The 20,953-nt window shown below is 40.3% G+C and overlaps 1 protein-coding gene across 2 annotated transcripts in view; it reads right to left on the bottom strand.

Annotated features, from left to right (window-relative positions):
* Positions 1-20,953, bottom strand: part of ppl (periplakin) — a 100,791-nt gene that overhangs the window by 47,893 nt on the left and 31,945 nt on the right. For both annotated transcript variants that reach the window (XM_039776304.1, XM_039776303.1), the window contains exons 2-4: positions 7,834-7,933; positions 7,121-7,275; positions 4,509-4,629 (exon numbers count right to left, since the gene is read on the bottom strand). In XM_039776304.1, coding sequence (XP_039632238.1) covers positions 4,509-4,629; positions 7,121-7,275; positions 7,834-7,933 — 376 coding nt within the window. The remainder of the gene's footprint in view (positions 1-4,508; positions 4,630-7,120; positions 7,276-7,833; positions 7,934-20,953) is intronic.

Genomic DNA, 20,953 nt, shown 5'->3' with positions numbered 1-20,953 from the left:
ATGATGGAGCCAGCACTGTATGAAGGGTTAACAGGTATGGCAAGTTCAACAGTAATCTCAGCCCTTTTTTTTTCTTGTTTCTATTCTGTCATGGTATGTAAAACACAATACTTCAGACAGATTAGGTTCTCTTCCATTTGTGAGGTCCAAATCACACGCACTCCTTATTTCTTATCGCTACAGTCTATACATTGTACTTCCAGATATCCACTCATTCACTATCGGTTCTCATACATACACAGCCCACCCCTACAACCAAAGACAAAATCAAACCTGATTGAGTTTGACTTTATTGGAGAGAGCTATGGACTAGTTGGCGTGAGTTGATGGGCATGTCACTTTATGGAACCAGCTTCATGGGTGCATGCCACTGAGTGCCTCCAGCTGCCTCCGGTTTAATAAGATTATATAAATGAAAGTTATGACTGAAAATCACTGCAAATGCGGCATAATGTGACATAGCCTTAGCAGATACCATACTAAATACTCTGTAAATACTCTAAATGCTCTGTCCATGTATAAGTTGAAGGTTTCAGTTTATTTTGGTTTAGCATTACTACTTACAAAGAGCTTGTCCTTGAGAGGTAAAATCACCATTTTGGAGCTGCAGACTTTCTGGGTATTGATGGGCGTGTTATGCACCATAAGTGAGGATTCCTAATCTTACTGTCAAGACTATGATGACACTCAGAATGCAAAATTAAAATAAAAATTAAATTGGCATCCACAAAAGAAATGTGATGAATCAAGGGGTTTCTTATTCGGTGTAGCTGACACATTTTTTCGTGTAGAGGAAATGGTTTTAACTATAAATTTAGGTTAACTGAAACGGGATAATTCATAATAATATATTGCAGAAGTGAACCATTTTAAAACCTTAGAAAATGCAACATTATTGTATCGAGACATCACTGGGACTGTAATTGCTCTTTTTATCTTTAGCCAAGTCAGACGTTTTCTTTTTTATTTAGTTTTCTCTTTATAGTCATTCTGGTGTGTATTTGAGAGGGGGGCTGCTGTTTGTCATATTATAATAAAGTGCTATTTATCTATATACAGTGCATCCGGAAAGTATTCACAGCGCATCACTTTTTCCACATTTTGTTATGTTACAGCCTTATTCCAAAATGGATTGAATTCATTTTTTTCCTCAGAATTCTACACACAACACCCCATAATGACAACTTGAAAAAAGTTTACTTGAGGTTTTTGCAAATTTATTAAAAATGAAAAAACTGAGAAAACACATGTACAAAGGTATTCACAGCCTTTGCCATGAAGCTCAAAATTGAGCTCAGGTGCCTCCTGTTCCCCTGATCATCCTTGAGATGTTTCTGCAGCTTCATTGGAGTCCACCTGTGGTAAATTCAGTTGATTGGACATGATTTGGAAAAGCACACACCTGTCTATAGAAGGTCCCACAGTTGACAGTTCATGTCAGAGCACAAACCAAGCATGAAGTCAAAGGAATTGTCTGTAGACCTCCGAGACAGGATTGTCTCGAGGCACAAATCTGGGGAAGGTTACAGAAAATTTCTGCTGCTTTGAAGGTCCCAATGAGCACAGTGGCCTCCATCATTCGTAAGTGGAAGAAGTTCGAAACCACCAGGACTCTTCCTAGAGCTGGCCGGCCATCTAAACTGAGCGATCGGGGGAGAAGGGCCTTAGTCAGGGAGGTGACCAAGAACCAGATGGTCACTCTGTCAGAGCTCTAAAAGTCCCCTGTGGAGAGAGGAGAACCTTCCAGAAGGACAACGATCTCTGCAGCAATCCACCAATCAGGCCTGTATGGTAGAGTGGCCAGACGGAAGCCACTCCTTAGTAAAAGGCACATGGCAGCCCACCTGGAGTTTGCCAAAAGGCACCTGAAGGACTCTCAGACCATGAGAAACAAAATTCTCTGGTCTGATGAGACAAAGATTGAACTCTTTGGTGTGAATGCCAGGCGTCACGTTTGGAGGAAACCAGGCACCGCTCATCACCAGGCCAATACCATCCCTACAGTGAAGCATGGTGGTGGCAGCATCATGCTGTGGGGATGTTTTTCAGCGGCAGGAACTGGGAGACTAGTCAGGATAAAGGGAAAGATGACTGCAGCAATGTACAGAGATATCCTGGATGAAAACCTGCTCCAGATCGCTCTTGACCTCAGACTGGGGTGACGGTTCATCTTTCAGCAGGACAACGACCCTAAGCACACAGCCAAGATATCAAAGGAGTGGCTTCAGGACAACTCTGAATGTTCTTGAATGGCCCAGCCAGAGCCCAGACTTGAATCCGATTGAACATCTCTGGAGAGATCTTAAAATGGCTGTGCACCAACGCTTCCTATCCAACCTGATGGGGCTTGAGAGGTGCTGCAAAGAGGAATGGGCGAAACTGGCCAAGGATAGGTGTGCCAGGTTTGTGGCATCATATTCAAAAAGACTTGAGGCTGTAATTGCTGCCAAAGGTGCATCGACAAAATATTGAGCATAGGCTGTGAACACTTATGTACATGTGATTTCTCAGTTTTTTTATTTTTAATAAATTTGCAAAAACCTCAAGTAAACTTTTTTCACATTGTCATTATGGGGTGTTGTGTGTAGAATTCTGAGGGGAAAAAATGAATTTATTCAATTTTGGAATAAGGCTGTAACATAACAAAATGTGGAAAAAGTGATGCGCTGTGAATACTTTCCGGATGCACTGTATCTATCTATCTATCTACTGCGGCAAGCAGGTGGGGGTGGCAGAGGGATTACGCCTCCTTCAGACCACGAGGGGGCGACCGCCCTGGTGGCTTTGGAGACCACAGGAACTGAGCTTGGAAGCTCAACACTATAGGGGTCCATGGTCACCGCCAGGGGGCGCCCCGATGCCTGGAGAGCGCTGATCCTCAGCACTTCTGCCACACCCTGAAGTGCTGGGGGGAAGACGACCAGGGACACCCGGAGTGCTTCCGGGTGCACAGCCAGTACTTCCGCCACACTGGGGAGTGCTGGAGAAAGCTAATCGGGAGGCACCTGGAACATGTCCGGGTGTGTATAAAAGGGGCCGTCTCCCTCCATTCGATGGCTTGAGTCAGGAGGAAGAAAGACGGAGCTCGGGAGGAAAGGAGTGGAGGTGGACCTAAAGAAAGAAAGGCATTGTGAGGCCTGGACTTTGGGAGAGTTTTGGGGTTGTGTGGCACTTGTAAATAGAGAATTACGTATAATAAACGTGTGTTGGGTGAACCATCGGTGTCCGGGACGCTTTCCACACTATCTATATCGAGATATTATTATTATTTTAGAATGCACTGCAATTCTCACTTCACTACATTTTTTGCCGGTTTGCTTATAAATGGAGGTAGCAGAGGTCTGATTGCTATCAGGTCCTCCATGCACTGCTGTCCAGGACCAAACTCAGAAATGTGCACTAGGCAGGTATAAAAACAGCAAGGAAGTGACAGTTTCACATGGGTGAGACTGTGTGCTTGTAGTAAGTTATTAGCAAGATAGGTTTGAAAATAATTAATCATTTATGTCCCATTTGTTTGACTTTTCTGTGATATTGGCATGTCAGGAAGCACCTTGACCACTGCAGAAGGAATGCTTTTTTATCTACATCATTGATTTTTTGTTAGCTTATCTTCTCCACACTTGTTTGTTTCCATTGTGTTTTATTACCATAGTTGCCCATTTACAGGCTGGACTCTTGCTTTTACTGGAGCACACAAAACCTGTACTTTGTGTTATTAATTTTAAAAAGTGTTATGTGAGCAGTAAAGTCACATTAGAAAATGTGATCCTTCAAAGCCTCCAAAACAGTAAAATTCCTGATCTCAAAAATTAATTCTAATTTCCTCTTGATTTGAGGGTACACGTTTAGAAAAGATTGCTCTGATGGGCAAGTAGCCTCTCTGCACACTTAAAGCCATTGACCCAACTACACAGAAAGAATGGGTTCATGTAAGAGGGTGTTGAGGTCTTGTGAGTGGGTTGCTTATTGATACTTTGTATCTTTCTCTCACATTGTACTTACTTTATATGTGCAGTACATCCAATCACTGAAGCCACTTATTTCATTTTAAAAACCATTGAACTTAACCTGACAGTCTTTGGAATATTGGAAGAAACTGGAGAAAAAGCCACACAGACAAAGGGAGAACAAGTAGGCATACAGCATCCAGGCAAGGAAGCAGAAGTTTTCTATCAGTCCAGTTCAATTTCCAAGAATGCATAACCCCTCAACAAAACAGGTAAATTAAGGGTCCTCCTAGAGTCTCACTGAAACGTAAGCACATCTGTTTCAACTCTACACTGTCTGGCCTGATGATGAATACGGAGCTGTGGGAAATGGTTGTTGATGGTGAGTCAAAGTAGGTACATTTCAGCAGAAGGGTCTGGGTCTTGGGTAAGGTTAGCGAAGTGTCAAGTACTGATGTAAGAAGACAGGGTTTCACTCAATCCCAGATTGGTGTGGAGATGACACAACTTTGAATGAAATGAGAAGATGGACCCCTGACCTTTTCCAAAAAAGCTTACCTGTTTCTCGTCAATTATCTTCACCCAGTCAATCCGTGGAATGTTATCTGTCTGAGATGTCTTGTAGGTTCTGTCACACTCAGCCTGCAGTTTGAGGATGCGCTGTTTCAGCTGCCTGATGCTAATTAAACAAAAAAAAGTGTGGTTAGGAGACTTAATAGAATGTGATGAACATGATTCAGTAGAGGGCTAGCTGAGAAAAGGGGTTAGGAGGTACACACTTTGACTACCACACCTGAATTTGGAGTTCTTACCTTTCTATAGAAACTGGATGTAAGCATCTATCTATCTATCTATCTATCTATCTATCTATCTATCTATCTATCTATCTATCTATCTATCTATCCAATCAAGCAAGTGTACTTAGGGGATATTTTCAGGGGTCCAAAAACAATACCATGGGGTGCAGTTGTTAACACAACCTCTTTTAAATTATGCAATTTAGAGGGATGCCAGCCAGATGAAGAATGACCTCACTTCCTGTCCACCACAAGGAAAACTGCCCCTTGTGGGAGGCCTGTATTTCAATACATTGCCCACTGGAAGTGGCTGTTCATTTCAGGATGGGCATTTATAGAAGATAGAGACTCCCTCAGGAATGACACTTCTCTCTTGGAGAATATGTTTGGCCTTTTCTAGGCTTAAGTCTTTATTTTTACAGCCTTCAGCTTTTAAATGGGGTTATCATGCTTAAACCCCAACTCTTTGGGCCGTCTCTATCTTCTTTATTTCCACAATTGATAGATAGATAGATAGATAGATAGATAGATAGATAGATAGATAGATAGATAGATAGAGTTGTATGCAAAATGCTTATGCCTCCAAACAAAATTATTATTAAAAGTAATTATCTGAGTAGTTTATTTGCTCATAGCAACACTATTTAACATTACAATGCCTCCAAATAAACAAAGATAAAATACAAATTTGATACTGTATATATTGTGTACACAAATATAGTATACTGTATATACTGCTCTGTTTTTATGCATATAAAAAAGTATTAGAAGATGAAAACATCCTGTTTTGTTCCTGTTCCATAGAAGGCAGGCACCTCTTCACCAAGTGTCTACAGGCCAGTGACACTGGTGTAACATCATGAAGATCTTAGAGAGGTTGGCCCTTGACTATATGAATTCTCTTGTGGTAGACCACCTGGACCCACTGCATTTTGTCTATTGGACAATTTTCACCTGCACAAAGCTGTCAGCACTGTGAGGATGATGTTTTTTGACTTCCCCAGCACCTTATGTACCATTCAGCCATCCCTGATAAGGGGTAAACTCAGAGATATGCAGGTGGATGAGCCTATGGTGTCCTGGAGATCTGTCAGGCAGACTTCAGTTTGTGAGGCTCAAGGACTTGGTTTCTGGTATCAATGTCAGCAACACCGGAGCACCACAAAGAACAGTCCTGTGTCATTTTCTCTTCACTCTATACAACTCAGACTGTAAATATAACATCAAGTCATTTCACCTGCAGAAATTTTCAGGTGACTCTGCACTTATGGGGTTTATTGATAAGGGGGATGAGGTGCAGTATAGGAGGCAGGTGGAGAACTTTGTTTCTTGATGTAAAGTGCATTGTCTACATCTTAACGTCAGCAAAACCAAGGAACTGGTTATTGACTTTCGCAGCACCAAACAGCCTCCATGTCCAGTCACTGTTCAAGGAGTGGGTGTAGAGATGGTCCACTCCTACAAGTACTTGGGGGTCCACATAAATGACAAGTCGGACTGGTCTCGGAACACAGAGGAACTATATATGAAAGAACAGAGCAGAATGTTTTTCCTTAGGAGACTGTGTTTCCTTAAAGTGGGTCGTAACATCCTTCACATTTTCTTTATCTCTATGACAGCCAGTGCAGTTTTCTACTCTGTGGTGTGCTGGGGTGGTAACGTCACTTTAAGAGACGACTACAGGATCAACAAGCATATTTAAAAGGGCAGGCTCAGTTATGTGGTATACTCTGGACCTCATGGAGCTAGCAGCGAAGAGAGAATTAAAACAAAACTGAGTGCCATTAGGAACAATGCTGCACATCCTCTCTCTGACACACTAACGCTAAAGACTTTCAGCCATTGAATTATTCAGCAGAAGTGTGTGAAGAAATGCTACTTGGGCTCATTTATACCAACAGCAATACGTCTGCATAAGGCCTCACTGAGAATGGGAATGCCAAATTAGAGGTTTTCATTTTTTTTTTATATGTCTTCCTTTTTAGTCATGCTGGTGTGTATTTAGACCACCTTGTGTCTATCTATCTATCTATCTATCTATCTATCTATCTATCTATCTATCTATCTATCTATCTATCTATCTATCTATCTAAACAGCTTCTGTAAAAATCCAAATTTCCTCCTGGTGACAAAAAAAGTTCTGTGTATCTATCTATACTGTGTGATACTTTTCTTATCTCAGGGTTTGCTGTTTTAGTGTTATAATGCTAGGATTTCATTCAAATGTGCACCAACACTACATGATGTTGGCATTCCCACAGGAAAGAGCTGGCACCAATGCCATTACAGTGCTGCACCACCCTGTGTCCATGTGCTGTCAGTCTCTCCCTAAGCCACACAGTAAGACTTTGAAGATGACCAAGAGCAACTCACTCCTCCTCTATCATCGCAGCCTGTGGATGTTTCAGTTTGTGGGCATCAGAAGCAGAAACCTCCAGAACTTTCAGCAACTTGTTTGACTCTGCAATCTTGCCCTCAATGTCATCGTAGTATTGGTATTGCTTCCCTCCACGAATTCTCTCAATGTCCTACAAAACAAAAAGAGGGAGCTTTACGAAGTAATACTTTCACTCAGGAAATTTTTACCCATTTCAGCTTTGCCATTTAAATGAACAAGGAATAGCTGGCCACACTGGTGATAAATTTTATAGCAGCCACCACCATCACTAGATGCTTTCCAAAGCATTTTTCAAAACAAATAAAGACAAAAGAACATTGTGGAGAACAAATCACAACACTCAAGTGTGACAACAGTACACAATGGCCAAGCTGATTTGCTTCTGTTTGCTTTAGCTTCAATTTCACTTCTAGAGAAGGGGATAAGAAGGGGGCGGCATGGTGGCGCAGTGGGTGGCGCTGCTGTCTCAAAGTTAGGAGACCCGGGTTCACTGGGATTGGCTCCAGCATACCCGCATGACCCTGTAGTTTGGATATAGAGGGATGGATAATGGATAAATAAGGACAACCAGGAGTTACAATGAGGGACATCCTGGTCAGAAAGAGAACAATTTGAGGTGAGGAGCTCATTTAGTAGAGGGAGGGAATGGTGAAGGAACACACTGAGATGGCATTTTAAAACAAGAGACCTTTCGTATCTTATCGTCACAGTCGATGATGTTCTTCTCCACTTGGTCAGCATCCTTCTGCAGTCTTTCAATCAGTTCACTCAACTCAGATGCTTGTGTCCTGCAAACAAAAAATATAATAATAACTACATAATAAAAACATAAAGTTTTAATTAGTCAATCTTTTAAATAGCACCTTTACAACAAGTAGAAGCACTGGATCAATTACAAGGCAAATGGGAAAACAACACAAAATCAACTCAAGATAGTAAGGCAAGACTATGAGGTACAAGATGATTTAAATTCAAGGCATTTGTGATGTTGGTGAACATAATGGTAAGAAATCTTACCAAATGTTGGTGTGCCACCCAGTGAGGCATGGGAGCAGGTAAATTACACTTATTTTGAATGTGATACTTCCAATTTTGCCAGGTGAATGTCACCCCAAGACAGCCTGATAGTGTTTAAGTCCTTGACAGTCATGTTTAGGTATCCAATCTGCATGCAGGAGGCACAGCAGCACTTGCATTCCTTAACTACAAAGCTGACTAATGGTAGCCTGGTCAGTAAGTACTGTAGGTGTAAATTGTTCACCCACAGAATTAACCATACTAGAGGATGGCAGGATTGACCCTATGGTTAATTTTATCAGGAAACATGACTACTGGCCTCCTGCAGCACTACGTTTTATTGGATCTGATGATTTGGAGGTTTTCAAACATGCCAAATCCAGTTCTTTACCCAATTTTATGCATAATATTATTATTCTTGTTTTCACTTTTGTTAACACTTTTGTGTAACCATTTTGTGCATGATCATTGATACCGCCATTTTGTGTATTTTTTCTGTGGTGATTGTCATATTGTTATTGACTGTTCCCTGTTGCTACCTCAAGACTGCAGAAAGTATGATGCATGATGCCATTGTGCCACCTGGATTGAAGATAGCAGCTTGTTATTGTTGGTTGTCCAAGCTTGTGAATAAATAAACAACAACAATCAGTGTGTAATGGTAGTAAAGGTCAATGAATTTCAGATATTACGGATTCTGGCTTTTGGGTAACATTTTGGGTTTTGCCTATTCTGATTTTCTAAATCAGGGTTTCTTAAACCCAGTCTTGCCCTTCTTAGCATCTACAGACCCATTCCTTGTTAAATGCTCTAATTGGCAGAATGGTTTCTCCTTGAATTATCATGGACAATCATCTAAACGGTTAGGTGAGATTCCCCTTGGAGATTAACAGAGAATTAGCTTAACATTTTCCCAGTTAAAGAATGTTTAGTTATTGATCATAAGAGTGGGGTAGGGGAATGGAGGAGCAATGTCAATTGCTTAATCTACCCTTCACCAACACACCGTGACACACTTTGCAAACCATCCACGACCTATTACCATTAAATACAACTGAAACCCCGTTGTAGATACTACAGTAGTGAACTACCGAATTGTGACCATGATGCTCATCTCTTTGCCCTGTTAAACTCTGCCTTTGCATCTCTGGCATAAGAGGATACATTTCTGGGTAAATTGTAAGGATAAGGACAGATTCAGAGTTGACCATACATTACAAGGTTCAGTTCACAGATCAGAAAACAAGCGAGGGCTATGAATTTCAAAAATAGGCCTGAAAGAACATTACAAAATAAATTGCACAAAAGGAAAGTCTAAGCAATAAGGTAAATCAGACATGAAGCAATGTATGGCAACCAGACTAGATGAGAAAATACATGTATATCATAATAGATCCAGGAAACCCAGCTGTGTTGAGCAGTCTGTCACTGTATGCTGCTCAGACCTGGGGGCAAAGTGAGCACTGAAGGTACAGACAGAAATGAGGAATACTCCTCATAGCAGAACTACACACGCCTAGAGATGACTGATGAAACATCTCTCGAAAGAGCGACACACAGGATATACCCGATTGTCCCTGACTATTAATATTTTGTAATCATGGCACTGCATGCAGCATAGTAGAATTCTTGACATGCTGGTCAGGAATGTAGGCAATAATTTCACTCTCTTGAGTACATGTGAGAATAATGTTGAATTTAGAGATGAATGAAAATCACAAGGAGATGGTGGAGGAGGTTGGGAGCATGTGCTGATCACGAGTTGCCACACCCACCACATGACGAACCACCAGGATTGGGACACGATTACAGCGGGTGACACCTCAGCACCACACTGGAACAGTGTGAGGATTTTGACGGTGGCTGGAGTGCCAATCCTGCCACCAACCCCCAAGTTTTCGCTGTAAGTTGGAGGAAACAAAGCAAAAAACATATCCCAATTAGAACATTAGAAAAATTGTCACAATAACAGGCCATTCGGCCCAATGCATTTGTCCAAAATAACATCAGGTCAACATTTGAAGGTTCCCAAAGACCTACTCTTCACCACACTACTTGGCCATTTATTCCAAGTGTCAGTGGTTCTCTGAGTGAAGACAAACTTTGTAATGTTTGTGCGAAATCTGCCCTTAACAACTTTCTAAGCCGGGATCCACTGTACTAATTCCCTTCCTAGTTTAAAAACACTTGATCATGTCATCTCTCAATTTCTGTTTGCTTAAACTGAAAAGGTTCAGCTCCTTCAATGTCTCATCATAGCCCATATCTCATGTCCTGAAATCAGCCTAGCTGCTATTCTCTGGATCTGCTCCAGTGCTGCTATGTCTTTCTTGTAATATGGAGACCAAAACTACACACAGTACTGCAGGTGAGGTTTCTCTAGTGCATTACATATCTTAAGCATAACATCCCTTGACTTGTACTTCACATATCATGATAGATAACATCTTATTAACCTTATTAGTTATTAGTGTTAGACTACTATTACTTAGGATGTAAAAGTGCCAACACCGTTAGTGCCAAGAGTTACTCGGGCAGCAGTATAGGTGTGTCTTGCGTAAGTGTCAGGGCCAAATGTTACCTGGGCACTGGTGTAGATGCATCTTCTCCTAGTCTCATAATGCCGTCTTGTAAGAGATGCCTCTTTTCAGCAGTAATGATGAACTGAATCTGTCTTGAGGCAGTGAAACTGAAACAGTCAGTGAAACTGAGAGTGATTCTGGGAATCTGAAAGTGTCACTGCACTTGTGCAGTGTGCTGTTCATATTGCCATTGTTATTATTCATCATCATCCTTATTATTATTATTTGTATCATTATAATACTTTCTACACTTCTGACTTTGTACGTTTAGTGTTTTGCATGTCTTACCGTAAAAAAGATAAAACTTAATAAAAATATCATTTTTCAAATCAAAAAATATAATGCTTTTTACATGTTTTCGTTTGAGAAAAAACGTAACGCTAAGGAGGTTAATGTAAAAGCACATGCAGAAAGATGACCAGTTCATTCATGAGTCCTATCCAGGCCTCTGATATTATCTTACCTACTGAAACCTTCTACTGGAATAAGCGAATTCTGGTTAATGTATTTAGAATTTCTCCCTAGAGTGGACAATAAAACCTGAGAGTGCCAGTGTTTTGCAATGACAACAGAAACTCTGCACAAGGAATTTGATGAAAGGGTCAGATATCCACCCATCTATTGATTTTCTTTCTTCCAGGATCATCAAGGGAGCAAGTTTGCACCAAGCCTGTACTGGACACTAATCCTTTATGGAGTACATTCATATATGGACCCACACTCTAGCTCACTCCACTGTGGGACAAAACTGAAAAAGTTATGTGGACTGACATGGACAAAAGAGGACACAGAAATAAACTCTTCTCTCTGGGAATGAAATACCAAAGTGATGACCACTGTGAAACCCTGGGATATATAGTACAGCTTATCATACCATTCCCCCACCTGCTTAATCCAATTCAGGGTTGCAAGGGGCTTTAGCCTATCTTGGCAGCACTGAGTGCAGGGCATGATGCAGCCTTGGACAGAGCACCAGTCTATACTACTGCTCGCTCACACACACCCACACTCAACACTCACACTCTCAAGGGAGCCAATATTGATTTGTCAATTGTCTTAACTCCCAGGTCTTGGGAGTGTGGTAGGAGAACAAGGAGGAAAACCAATGCAAACATAATATCTGGACTCCACACACACAATGTAATAAAAATAAACAAATAAAGTGCTAAGGAACACATAAAAGCAAGAAATATGATAAACCATAAGGTGCTTTAATAAAACATAGTAGGTATTCACTTTCATAAAAGAATCCACTTTATCAACATGGCAGGGAGAGTCGTTCGCTGTCTGAATGCATTAAACCATTTGCATGTCTTTGTATTTATCTACAGGTCATTCACCCTCACCAATATCTTAAAAGACAGAATTAACAACAAAATACCAGCAATGTACAATAACAAATGACCCCAAGTCTACCACATATTGTAAAGGTTACTTTTGGAACCATCATTTTCTTTTGTTTTAGTTTCTGACTGAAGGGTCTTCATGATTGATGGCCCATTCCTTACACTGTGGTGTGCCTGTATGGGCGAATGGAAGAGCGCAGGACTGAGCTTAGATAGAATTGTTCGGAAAAAAACACTATAAAAATGACAGTGGAGGGACAAAGTGATGTATTAGATATGCTGCTTAAAGCACCTTAAACCCAAAGTCAACCTCCTATAATTATTACTTGGTTGTCACCTTTATTCATTTGTACCTGAGGTACAATTTGTTACAATCCTTTTGTTTTTTTTTCCAATTGAAGCTCACGGTCACACAGTGTCAGTAGTGGGATTTGAGTCCACAAACTCAGAGCTTGAACTCCAAAGCCCTAAGCACCATGCCACACAGCCTGCCTCCTGGAATGCTTCAGATTTTTATTTATTTAGGGTTATCCAGGTTACATACATGATCATATAGTATGTTTTTTTTTTGTTTTCTTATTCCTATTTCTAAGTAATTCATAAAACAAAATTCCATTCTTACCTCGTATTTAGCAGTCCAAGAAAATACCAGTACCGAGGGTCCTGAGGCCAAATATACCAACCGAAAGATTACTCAGAATTGGCTTTTGTAAACTACGCTGGTAATCCAAGTTAGATTTGGCAGCTATAAAGAGATGTAATATGAGCGTCATAATTCAAATTCAGCTGTCGGTCTGGAGTGGGGGAGCCAACAGGTCCTAAATAGCTCAGTGTATGCTGACTCTCCTTCTACCTGTCCATTGAGGCGTAGAAAGTGACTGACAGCTCGTAAGCCTGGGATTACACTTGACTGGGACATGTCTTCCGAAGCCAAGGGTTGTTTGTTTCCCTGGTTTTCAAATGGTAACTTTAAAAACTTAATTCCTCTCAAACATATGCTTCCATTATAGCTTCTTCAACAGAATAACAACGTAATAAGGCAAAGGGCCTTACACTCCAGCCTGGATCCTGCACGGTATTAGTAAAACATGGTAGAGTTCATTGAAAGGGATGAGGAAGGTGGCATTGAAAATCACTTTGACACCAAGGTGAAAAAAATGAACGACTGGTGGACTAAATTCTAAAGCTACTACCAAATTTCATAGAAAGACAGGTTCTTGTAGCTGTGTATGTCACAGACAGACAGACAGACAGACAGACAGACAGATAGATAGATAGATAGATAGATAGATAGATAGATAGATAGATAGATGCCTGTGGTGGGCTGGCGCCCTGCCCGGGGTTTGTTTCCTGCCTTGCGCCCTGTGTTGGTTGGGATTGGCTCCAGCAGACCCCCGTGACCTGTAGTTAGGATATAGTGGGTTGGATAATGGATGGATGGATGAACAGATACTTTGTAGATTTTAAAGCCATTATATGCAAACATACTTGCAGTTGTCTTTTGCTTTATTAATAGTCATTTAACAAGTTTAAATGTTCAGTCAGTCAGTCTGTTTTGTACAACACCCTTCATAGAGAACAAAACCACAAAGTCTCCTTGCACATCGACTTTCAAATATGTTTCTTGTATTATAGTGTCACTGATAGGCAGCCAAATGAGTGCTGTCAGCACCAATGCGTGTGCATGTGTGTGCACGTAGCTAAACATACAGAGACCAATCTATGTTTCCACTTCATTAAACACTGCTTTAAAAAAATACCCACAAAGAGCCAAGTTATCTTGGGAGGACCAATCCACCTCTGTGTCCTAAACCACCTCTGTGCCCTCTTATGCTCCTGAGAGGACACAGTGAACACAGAAACAGAAGAAAAACCCATTTTATTTATGTAGGCACTTTAATGAACAACTATACATAGTTGTGTATTAGTGAATTGGTAAAGTTGAAAAGTATCCAGTAGACAAGGTGCATTGTGGGATGACAGCCTGGAGCGAGACTGCTATTCCGAAAGTGGTGCTTACTTGTGTCAGGCAACACAGAGCGTTTTCATTTCCTGACATTCACGTAGAAGCTGCTGTCATCATTTGCCTGCCTGTTTTCCCGCTCACCTTGACTAAAGTGGTGATTAGATGTTTGTCATTCATAGAATTGCATGCTCCCATATCTGTCTTATTTTCTTTCTGAATCTCAACTCTTATGTTCTTTTCTGGAGCCAGCTAAAAAACAGATGGCAGTCAGACCCTCCTGCTTTCCGATCATTGACTGTGATAATGTTGTCCACCACAATGAAGGCCATTAGCACCATATTTCCAAAAAAAAAAAACCTCAACAGAGAATACAAAAACAAATACAGATAAAGAAGCAACATACATTTTAATTTGATGATGCCTCCATGTGTGGCTCCCTAGCAGCAGGTAACACCCAGATAACCTGGGGAGAGATGGCTGTCTGTGCTTTGATCCCTAGGTTGCTGAACCTTGCTAGAATTAATTCACTGCCACCTAAACACTGCCCCCTCCCAAACCCATCTTTTCACTGGAATTAAGGCAGCAGATAGTATTTTTTTCCCCACTGTTGATCCCAGCTGCTTTACAGTCTCAGATTCCACAGCAAATGCTGTCAGGCAGGTAATTGTGAGCCGTGGCAGGAGAAGGATTCAGACACACCTCTCCACGCTGTAAACATTACCAACCAGTTATTAAGCAATGGGCCTTGTGCCATAAAGAAGCATCAAGAGGATCATGTAGACCAGCCTGGCACACTGCCACTCCGAGTCTCATGGTCCACACGTGCACAGCTCCTTATGGTGCTGTGATGATCAGGTGATTTCTTTTAATTTTGAATAATTATTCTGATTGAGTTTTATTAAAGGTATACACTAGGTTTGGGGTTTTCTTATCCAAGGAATTTGATGGTAACAATAATTTTGTTCCAGAAAGCCTCTGTATATTTACCATTATATATATAATATCTCCATATTGTTTTGTTATAAACGCCAACATTTTGTGTACATTTCAAATTGGTTGGTGTCAAGGTAATCTTTCCAAGAAGGACCTGGGGGTGAGCTGCGTGTAGTGACTGCATGAAGGTTGATGCGATTGAAATCTTGCAAATATTTGAGAATTGGATAATTTCATGTATGTTGGGTTAGCGGTTCCTCAAAGGTAAGTCAATAATTATCTGCACTTGCGTATCATTTTTTTGTGGTTGGCTGTACAGCGTTACCCGCTCACATGTGGAAACACAGAGTGTCTGTGGTCACAGTGGTAAATTTTAGACTTGATTAGTCAGTTTCTCTTGTTGTAAATATGGCAGCTCCACCCTCTTTTTGCAGCAAAGAAAAGCAGTGAACAGTGATCAATTTTTTATGGGTTGAAAATGAACCAATTTCTGAAATCCTCATCAGCTTGTCAGAATCATGGCGTAAGGAGATCATGGTTTCAGGTCTCGGGTCCTCCCTGTGTGGAGAGTACTTTGAGTAGTGAGTGAATTATTATTATTATTACAGGCTTGCTCAATATTGTCATCGGTATTGGAAGTGGATGAGCATCCTACTCCTGTTTTTGTGCTTAATGCTTGTCCGATCATCCTTGAACCTCACAATCTATTAATAAACACTCCTCCGTGGTCCCCATATTGTGCAGAAAGCTTTCTCTGAATTTCGGCTCCTGATACACCTCCAGCCACTAAAAAGCTGATCACTGCTTATTGCTGCCATGTTTACTCCTAGAAAATAACAAGAGGTGCTGACTGATCAAGGTCGTAACTTCACCACTGTGATCACTGACTCAGTGTGTTTCCGCTTGTGAGCAGGGAAAGCTGCACAGCCAACCCAAACAAAATGATCACAAAAGTGTGGATGATTATTGATTTACGCTTGTAGTTAAGATTTCTTTTGTTTCTCAATATTTCTTTCCAGCTTTAAGACTTGGTCTTTTGGTTAGCTTTTAGGCTTCAACGACAGTACTATTAGACTTCCTAGATCTAATCTGACTTGATATTTGACTTTCCTGGTCCTCTCTTGTCAGAAAAATATGTTGTCTCTCTCTCTTAGACAGTACAGGTATGAAATGGAAGGCATCAGGATCTCTGTATAGCTATAGAAAAATGAACTCACCCAGCTATTACTGAACCCATTAAGCCAGTTCAGGGTCCTCAGGGCCACCACTCATATTGCGTTATCTGGCACAATGCAAGAAGCAACTCTGACTTGGGCAGAAGTTCACGACAGGCCGCACTCACGTGGCATCAGCGTACAGTTACCAGTAAAGTGCATATGTGAGATGTGGGAGGGAAATGGGTGCAGCAAAGTCACCCCCCACATGCAAAGGGAGAAAATATAAACTCCAACTAAACAGTAACCAGGCCTGACCCAGAAGTGCTGACCATTGTACCACCCAAACCATTGCACATAAGTGCAGGGTGGGTTACAAGGCCATTTACTCCTTCTTCTCTTTCCTCCACAAAACAGAGGACAAAATAAGACCTCTGACATCACTTCCGGGAGCAGCCTACTACTTTCACCCCTTCTGCCCTGAAGTGTACTTAAAAGGTTGTCAGAAAGGATGTCGGAGGTCAGTCTTCAGGACACAGCTCCCATGGCAAATGCTATTTATATCTGAGACGCATTCGCATGCTGAATTACAGATTTGTTTTGTGAAAAATGTTTAATTTCTTTTGCCTTGCGCATAAAACGGGGTACCAGGATGGTCCCCAAAAACGCTTTTTTTCCCCCACTTATTTTCTTATATTACACATAACACAACATATTCAACCCTGCCAAATTCAATTCAAGGTTGCAGAGGAGCAGAGGCTATCCTGGCACCACTCGGTGCAAAGAAGGAAACAGTCATGCATAGTAAGCCAGTCCAGCACAAACCCAATCACATGCACATCTGTAATTTAAAATTGTTAGTTAAGCTAATCTGCACATCTTGGGAGTATCCAGAGGAAAAAGCATGCAGAAATAGGTAGGACTGGCAAGCTCTACATAGATGTTGTTCATGCAAGGTATATGAGCCCAGTATGATCATACTTGAAGCAGCAGCACTACCCACCGTGCCACCAAATGGAAAGTAATAATTAGGGGATTTTTAGCATATAGACAGTCTGGCTCATCTTGGCAAATAAATCAATAGTTGACATTTTCACTAAATTAACTTAAGTCCTGACCACCTAACTGCATCCTATGGTATACAAGTCAAGGCTGTAGTTTAAGGTTATATACGGTGCAACAGGGGAGCAAGGCGCTTGGCTAAGCCAGCAACCTTATACAACATAATTCTCATTGATTTGTGCTGGAGAGGCAAATAGCAGAACATGCAACAATCTCTCAATTATCATAATGTATCATTATGGCTGTGCTTAATACATAGCACCATCATTAAAGCCGGAGTGTTCACATGTCCTCCAAGAGATGTGAATGATGAGTATTTTTCATGCTTGGAGATAATGAGTCACATTTTATATCCAGCTTTACTCACTAGGGAACCACAGAATAATGAAGACGGTGAAGCTAACCCACTTTCCCCACCACACATTGACTCATAATGTTTGAATGTTATACATGGCCAAACTAAAATTTGCAACTAATTAATGTCACTAAACACTTAGAAAATAAGACAATTTGCATTCCTGGCATGTTGATGACACGCAAAGCACTTCTATTAAAGTGTTACAAGCACATGAAGAGTATTCTGAAGGCTATTTCAATTCTTCTACTCTGCACCATGTAGCAAACCAATGTGTTCTAAAACATCCAAACATCTGACTTTGGTTTGGTCTGCTTGCTTTGGGCTGACGGGACGCTACACAACATCAAGAAACTTAACAAATGCAGTTACTGGATCTTGACGAATTTGTAGCTGCGTTTGTCAAAAATCCACAAAGATCTGCAGCTTTTTGTTTGCTTCATAGGACAATTCTAGCAATAGTATGATTCATTTTCAAACAATTCCACAAGCCAAATATCTTTGTTTTAAGAGCTTAAGTAAAATTCAAAGCAAAACAGTTCACACAAAAAGTGAGAAAAAACTGATACAATTGAAAAGAAGGAGGATATCAGATTACACAAACAGTAATTGCAAGGGATGATGGATTACTCAACTCACGACTTTGTTAGCCCACTTTAAATATTCTAAAGTATTGCAAGCTTACTGCATTTTGTAGCCAATTAATGTGCCGTCTAACAGTGTTGGTGGCTATATAAACATTTCCAGATATGGTTAGTTCAGCCAGTCTTGGCTCATCTTTCTTTTTCTTTATGCTATTCTGCTATGCTACGATAAACATACAGTAAATCATAAACCCATTCTGTTTGTGTAGTCCTAAGCAACTGTTTTGTTTCTTCATTCCTTGTGGTCACATTGTATGCACTATTCTTCCAACTGAATGCTTACTGGTTGTCAGCTCTCACACACACAGGACCCCATCTTTTAAATTAGTTGCATTTTCTCAAGGCAAGTCACAGACCACTATGTTCCATGACTGACTGTCACAGGTAACACAACTCGCTTACGTATTTAGATTACGTAACTGAAGGATACAACTGAAAATCGCTGCAAAAATTTTGTCATGTGACACCAGCTTACTCCAAAATTCTTGGACAGTGAAGAATTTGCTTCCTAAACACTTTTGAATGTATCTTATGGATGATATTATCAAAAGAATCGCCCTTAAATGTTCCTATCATGTACCACTTATTTACAATCGCCTATTTCTGTGATTTTCTGTCATATGTACATACACAGTAAAACAACAACTGGAACATCTGTGGTGGCCAGAAACTGTTGGCACTGCTAGTTGAAATGAAGTTGAAATATTCCAGGTACTGAGAATGACACAGCTGTGCTAAAGAGTCTCATTAAATTAAAAAGAACTGCCCGGTCCAAAAGCATTTGTTTCCAGCACAGAAAAGTCTGGCGTATAACTACTCATCAATCTAACAAAGATATTTTTGCATCCTCCTCATATAAAACTTAGACTGATGAAAATTTTTATAAAAGCGAAACAACGAAGGTGAAGGATTTCGATATTTGACACAGATGTTTCCATAAAATAACTAATGCCAAGATTAAAGAAGGTATTTTTGATGGTCTACAGATCAGACATGTCACCAATGACAAGCAGTTCACAATATCTGCTCATGGGCACACAGAAAACTGCATCATTAAGCGATTAAACATTGAATGCAATTAAAGTTAATTTCATGTTTCTCCAAAATAGTCTGAGATATAGTCAATTTGAAATGAGACCTTTGTTAAGAATGAAGGTGTCTATCTTAGTCACAAAGAAGCAAAACTTTTGAAAATTAATATATAATATAACGGTATATCAGCTGTCTAAGTTTCTGTTGCTCATCTTTCATGTCTAATTTTGGGGTCTGTTTTACACTCTTTCTCATGCCCTTCTAAACACTGACTGACTGACTGCTTGACTGGAATAGAGTTCTTGGCTTACATTTTAGTCATGGCCTTTCATAGTTATGTTCTGTAGCACCTTATTCACTTTTACAGTCCTTAAGACGGTTTTGAAAAGCGTTTTTTCACAGAACGCACCATGAATGCAGCTGCAGTATATTACCACCCAGAATGAGGTGTTGCTCAAGTTTTGTACATCAGATGTTCATTCTTTTTACTCTGTAACACACCTGCTACTTCTAATTGATACCTTGGACTGCTCTCTACATGGTTTAAAATTAGAAACCCTAGAAAAGTAACAATTACAGCACAAGCAGACTTCCTGCTTTCCTTCAACACTGTGTCTCAGACAAATTAAACCTTTGACTTTTGTCATGGGCTTTACTGCACTCCCAGTGATTTCTCTCATAGTGTAAAGAAGGAACAAACTCCACAGACACCCACCATGGCTGCTAATGTCATACAAACACTACACAAGTGGCCATCAACAGCCTTGGGCTCTGTATTTTAATTCTCATAAGTATTTGACTGCGCTTGATGGAAGAAAACCCAAACTGAATTTTTGTAGAATGAAATTAGAATGATAGTCATGAAGCTGATAAGGAAATCAATGTGTTTCTTCAGGACCTCCTACCTCCAGGCACCGTACTTAACAGCGACAAAACCTTTCAGTCTGCGGTAATCTTTAAACTTTGTGTCTATCTGAAGAAGGACAATAATCACTGAAAGAACCCTGACACAATTTTCAAAACCACAACTGCCAGAGTGTTGAAACACCAGATGGGCACTTTTGGATTTCTGCTTCTCCTCAAACACTGATTGCGTCTTCCTGCTTTCTTCAGTTTCAGTTTACATACTTTCACAAGACTCTTGGACTCTTTTATATTAAGTCAAAAAATCATGTCACATGGCCAAAACACAAGACAAATCCCAAAAGCCCACTCTTAACAATAGGAAGTGAAGACTGGAACGCTGCATTCTGGAGGCTAAGATTAACTGTCTTTACACGAACATTTTCATATAAAAAATTATCTACCGGTATTTGTTTAATGTTGCTTATTTCTGTGCTATTGTCAAACTCTGTACAGTTTTACACCTGAAAATCTGTCAAATGGAGCCTGCAATGCTACTGTGGGGGGCAAATGGTATGTATTTATGTGCAATTGTCTGTATATGAATATATATATACTGTATATGTGTGTGTGTGGTCATTTCCCAACCTGCTTAATCCAGTTTTGTGTGTGTATATATATATATATATATATATATATATATATATATATATATATATATATATATATATATATATATATATATATATATATATATATATATATATTTGTATTGTTATGCATACCCGTCTCAAGATCACGTTTTGGGTTCATCTGAGGTACACAATACCACTCCAGGATGACAGATGCGCTGGTGGTAATCATGTCCTCTTCA

This window comes from Polypterus senegalus, chromosome 13, assembly GCF_016835505.1.
Source record: "Polypterus senegalus isolate Bchr_013 chromosome 13, ASM1683550v1, whole genome shotgun sequence".
Classification (NCBI taxonomy): Eukaryota; Metazoa; Chordata; class Cladistia; order Polypteriformes; family Polypteridae; genus Polypterus; species Polypterus senegalus.
Note: the sequence above shows the minus strand (reverse complement) of the source record. Positions and strands in the feature narration are given on the sequence as shown.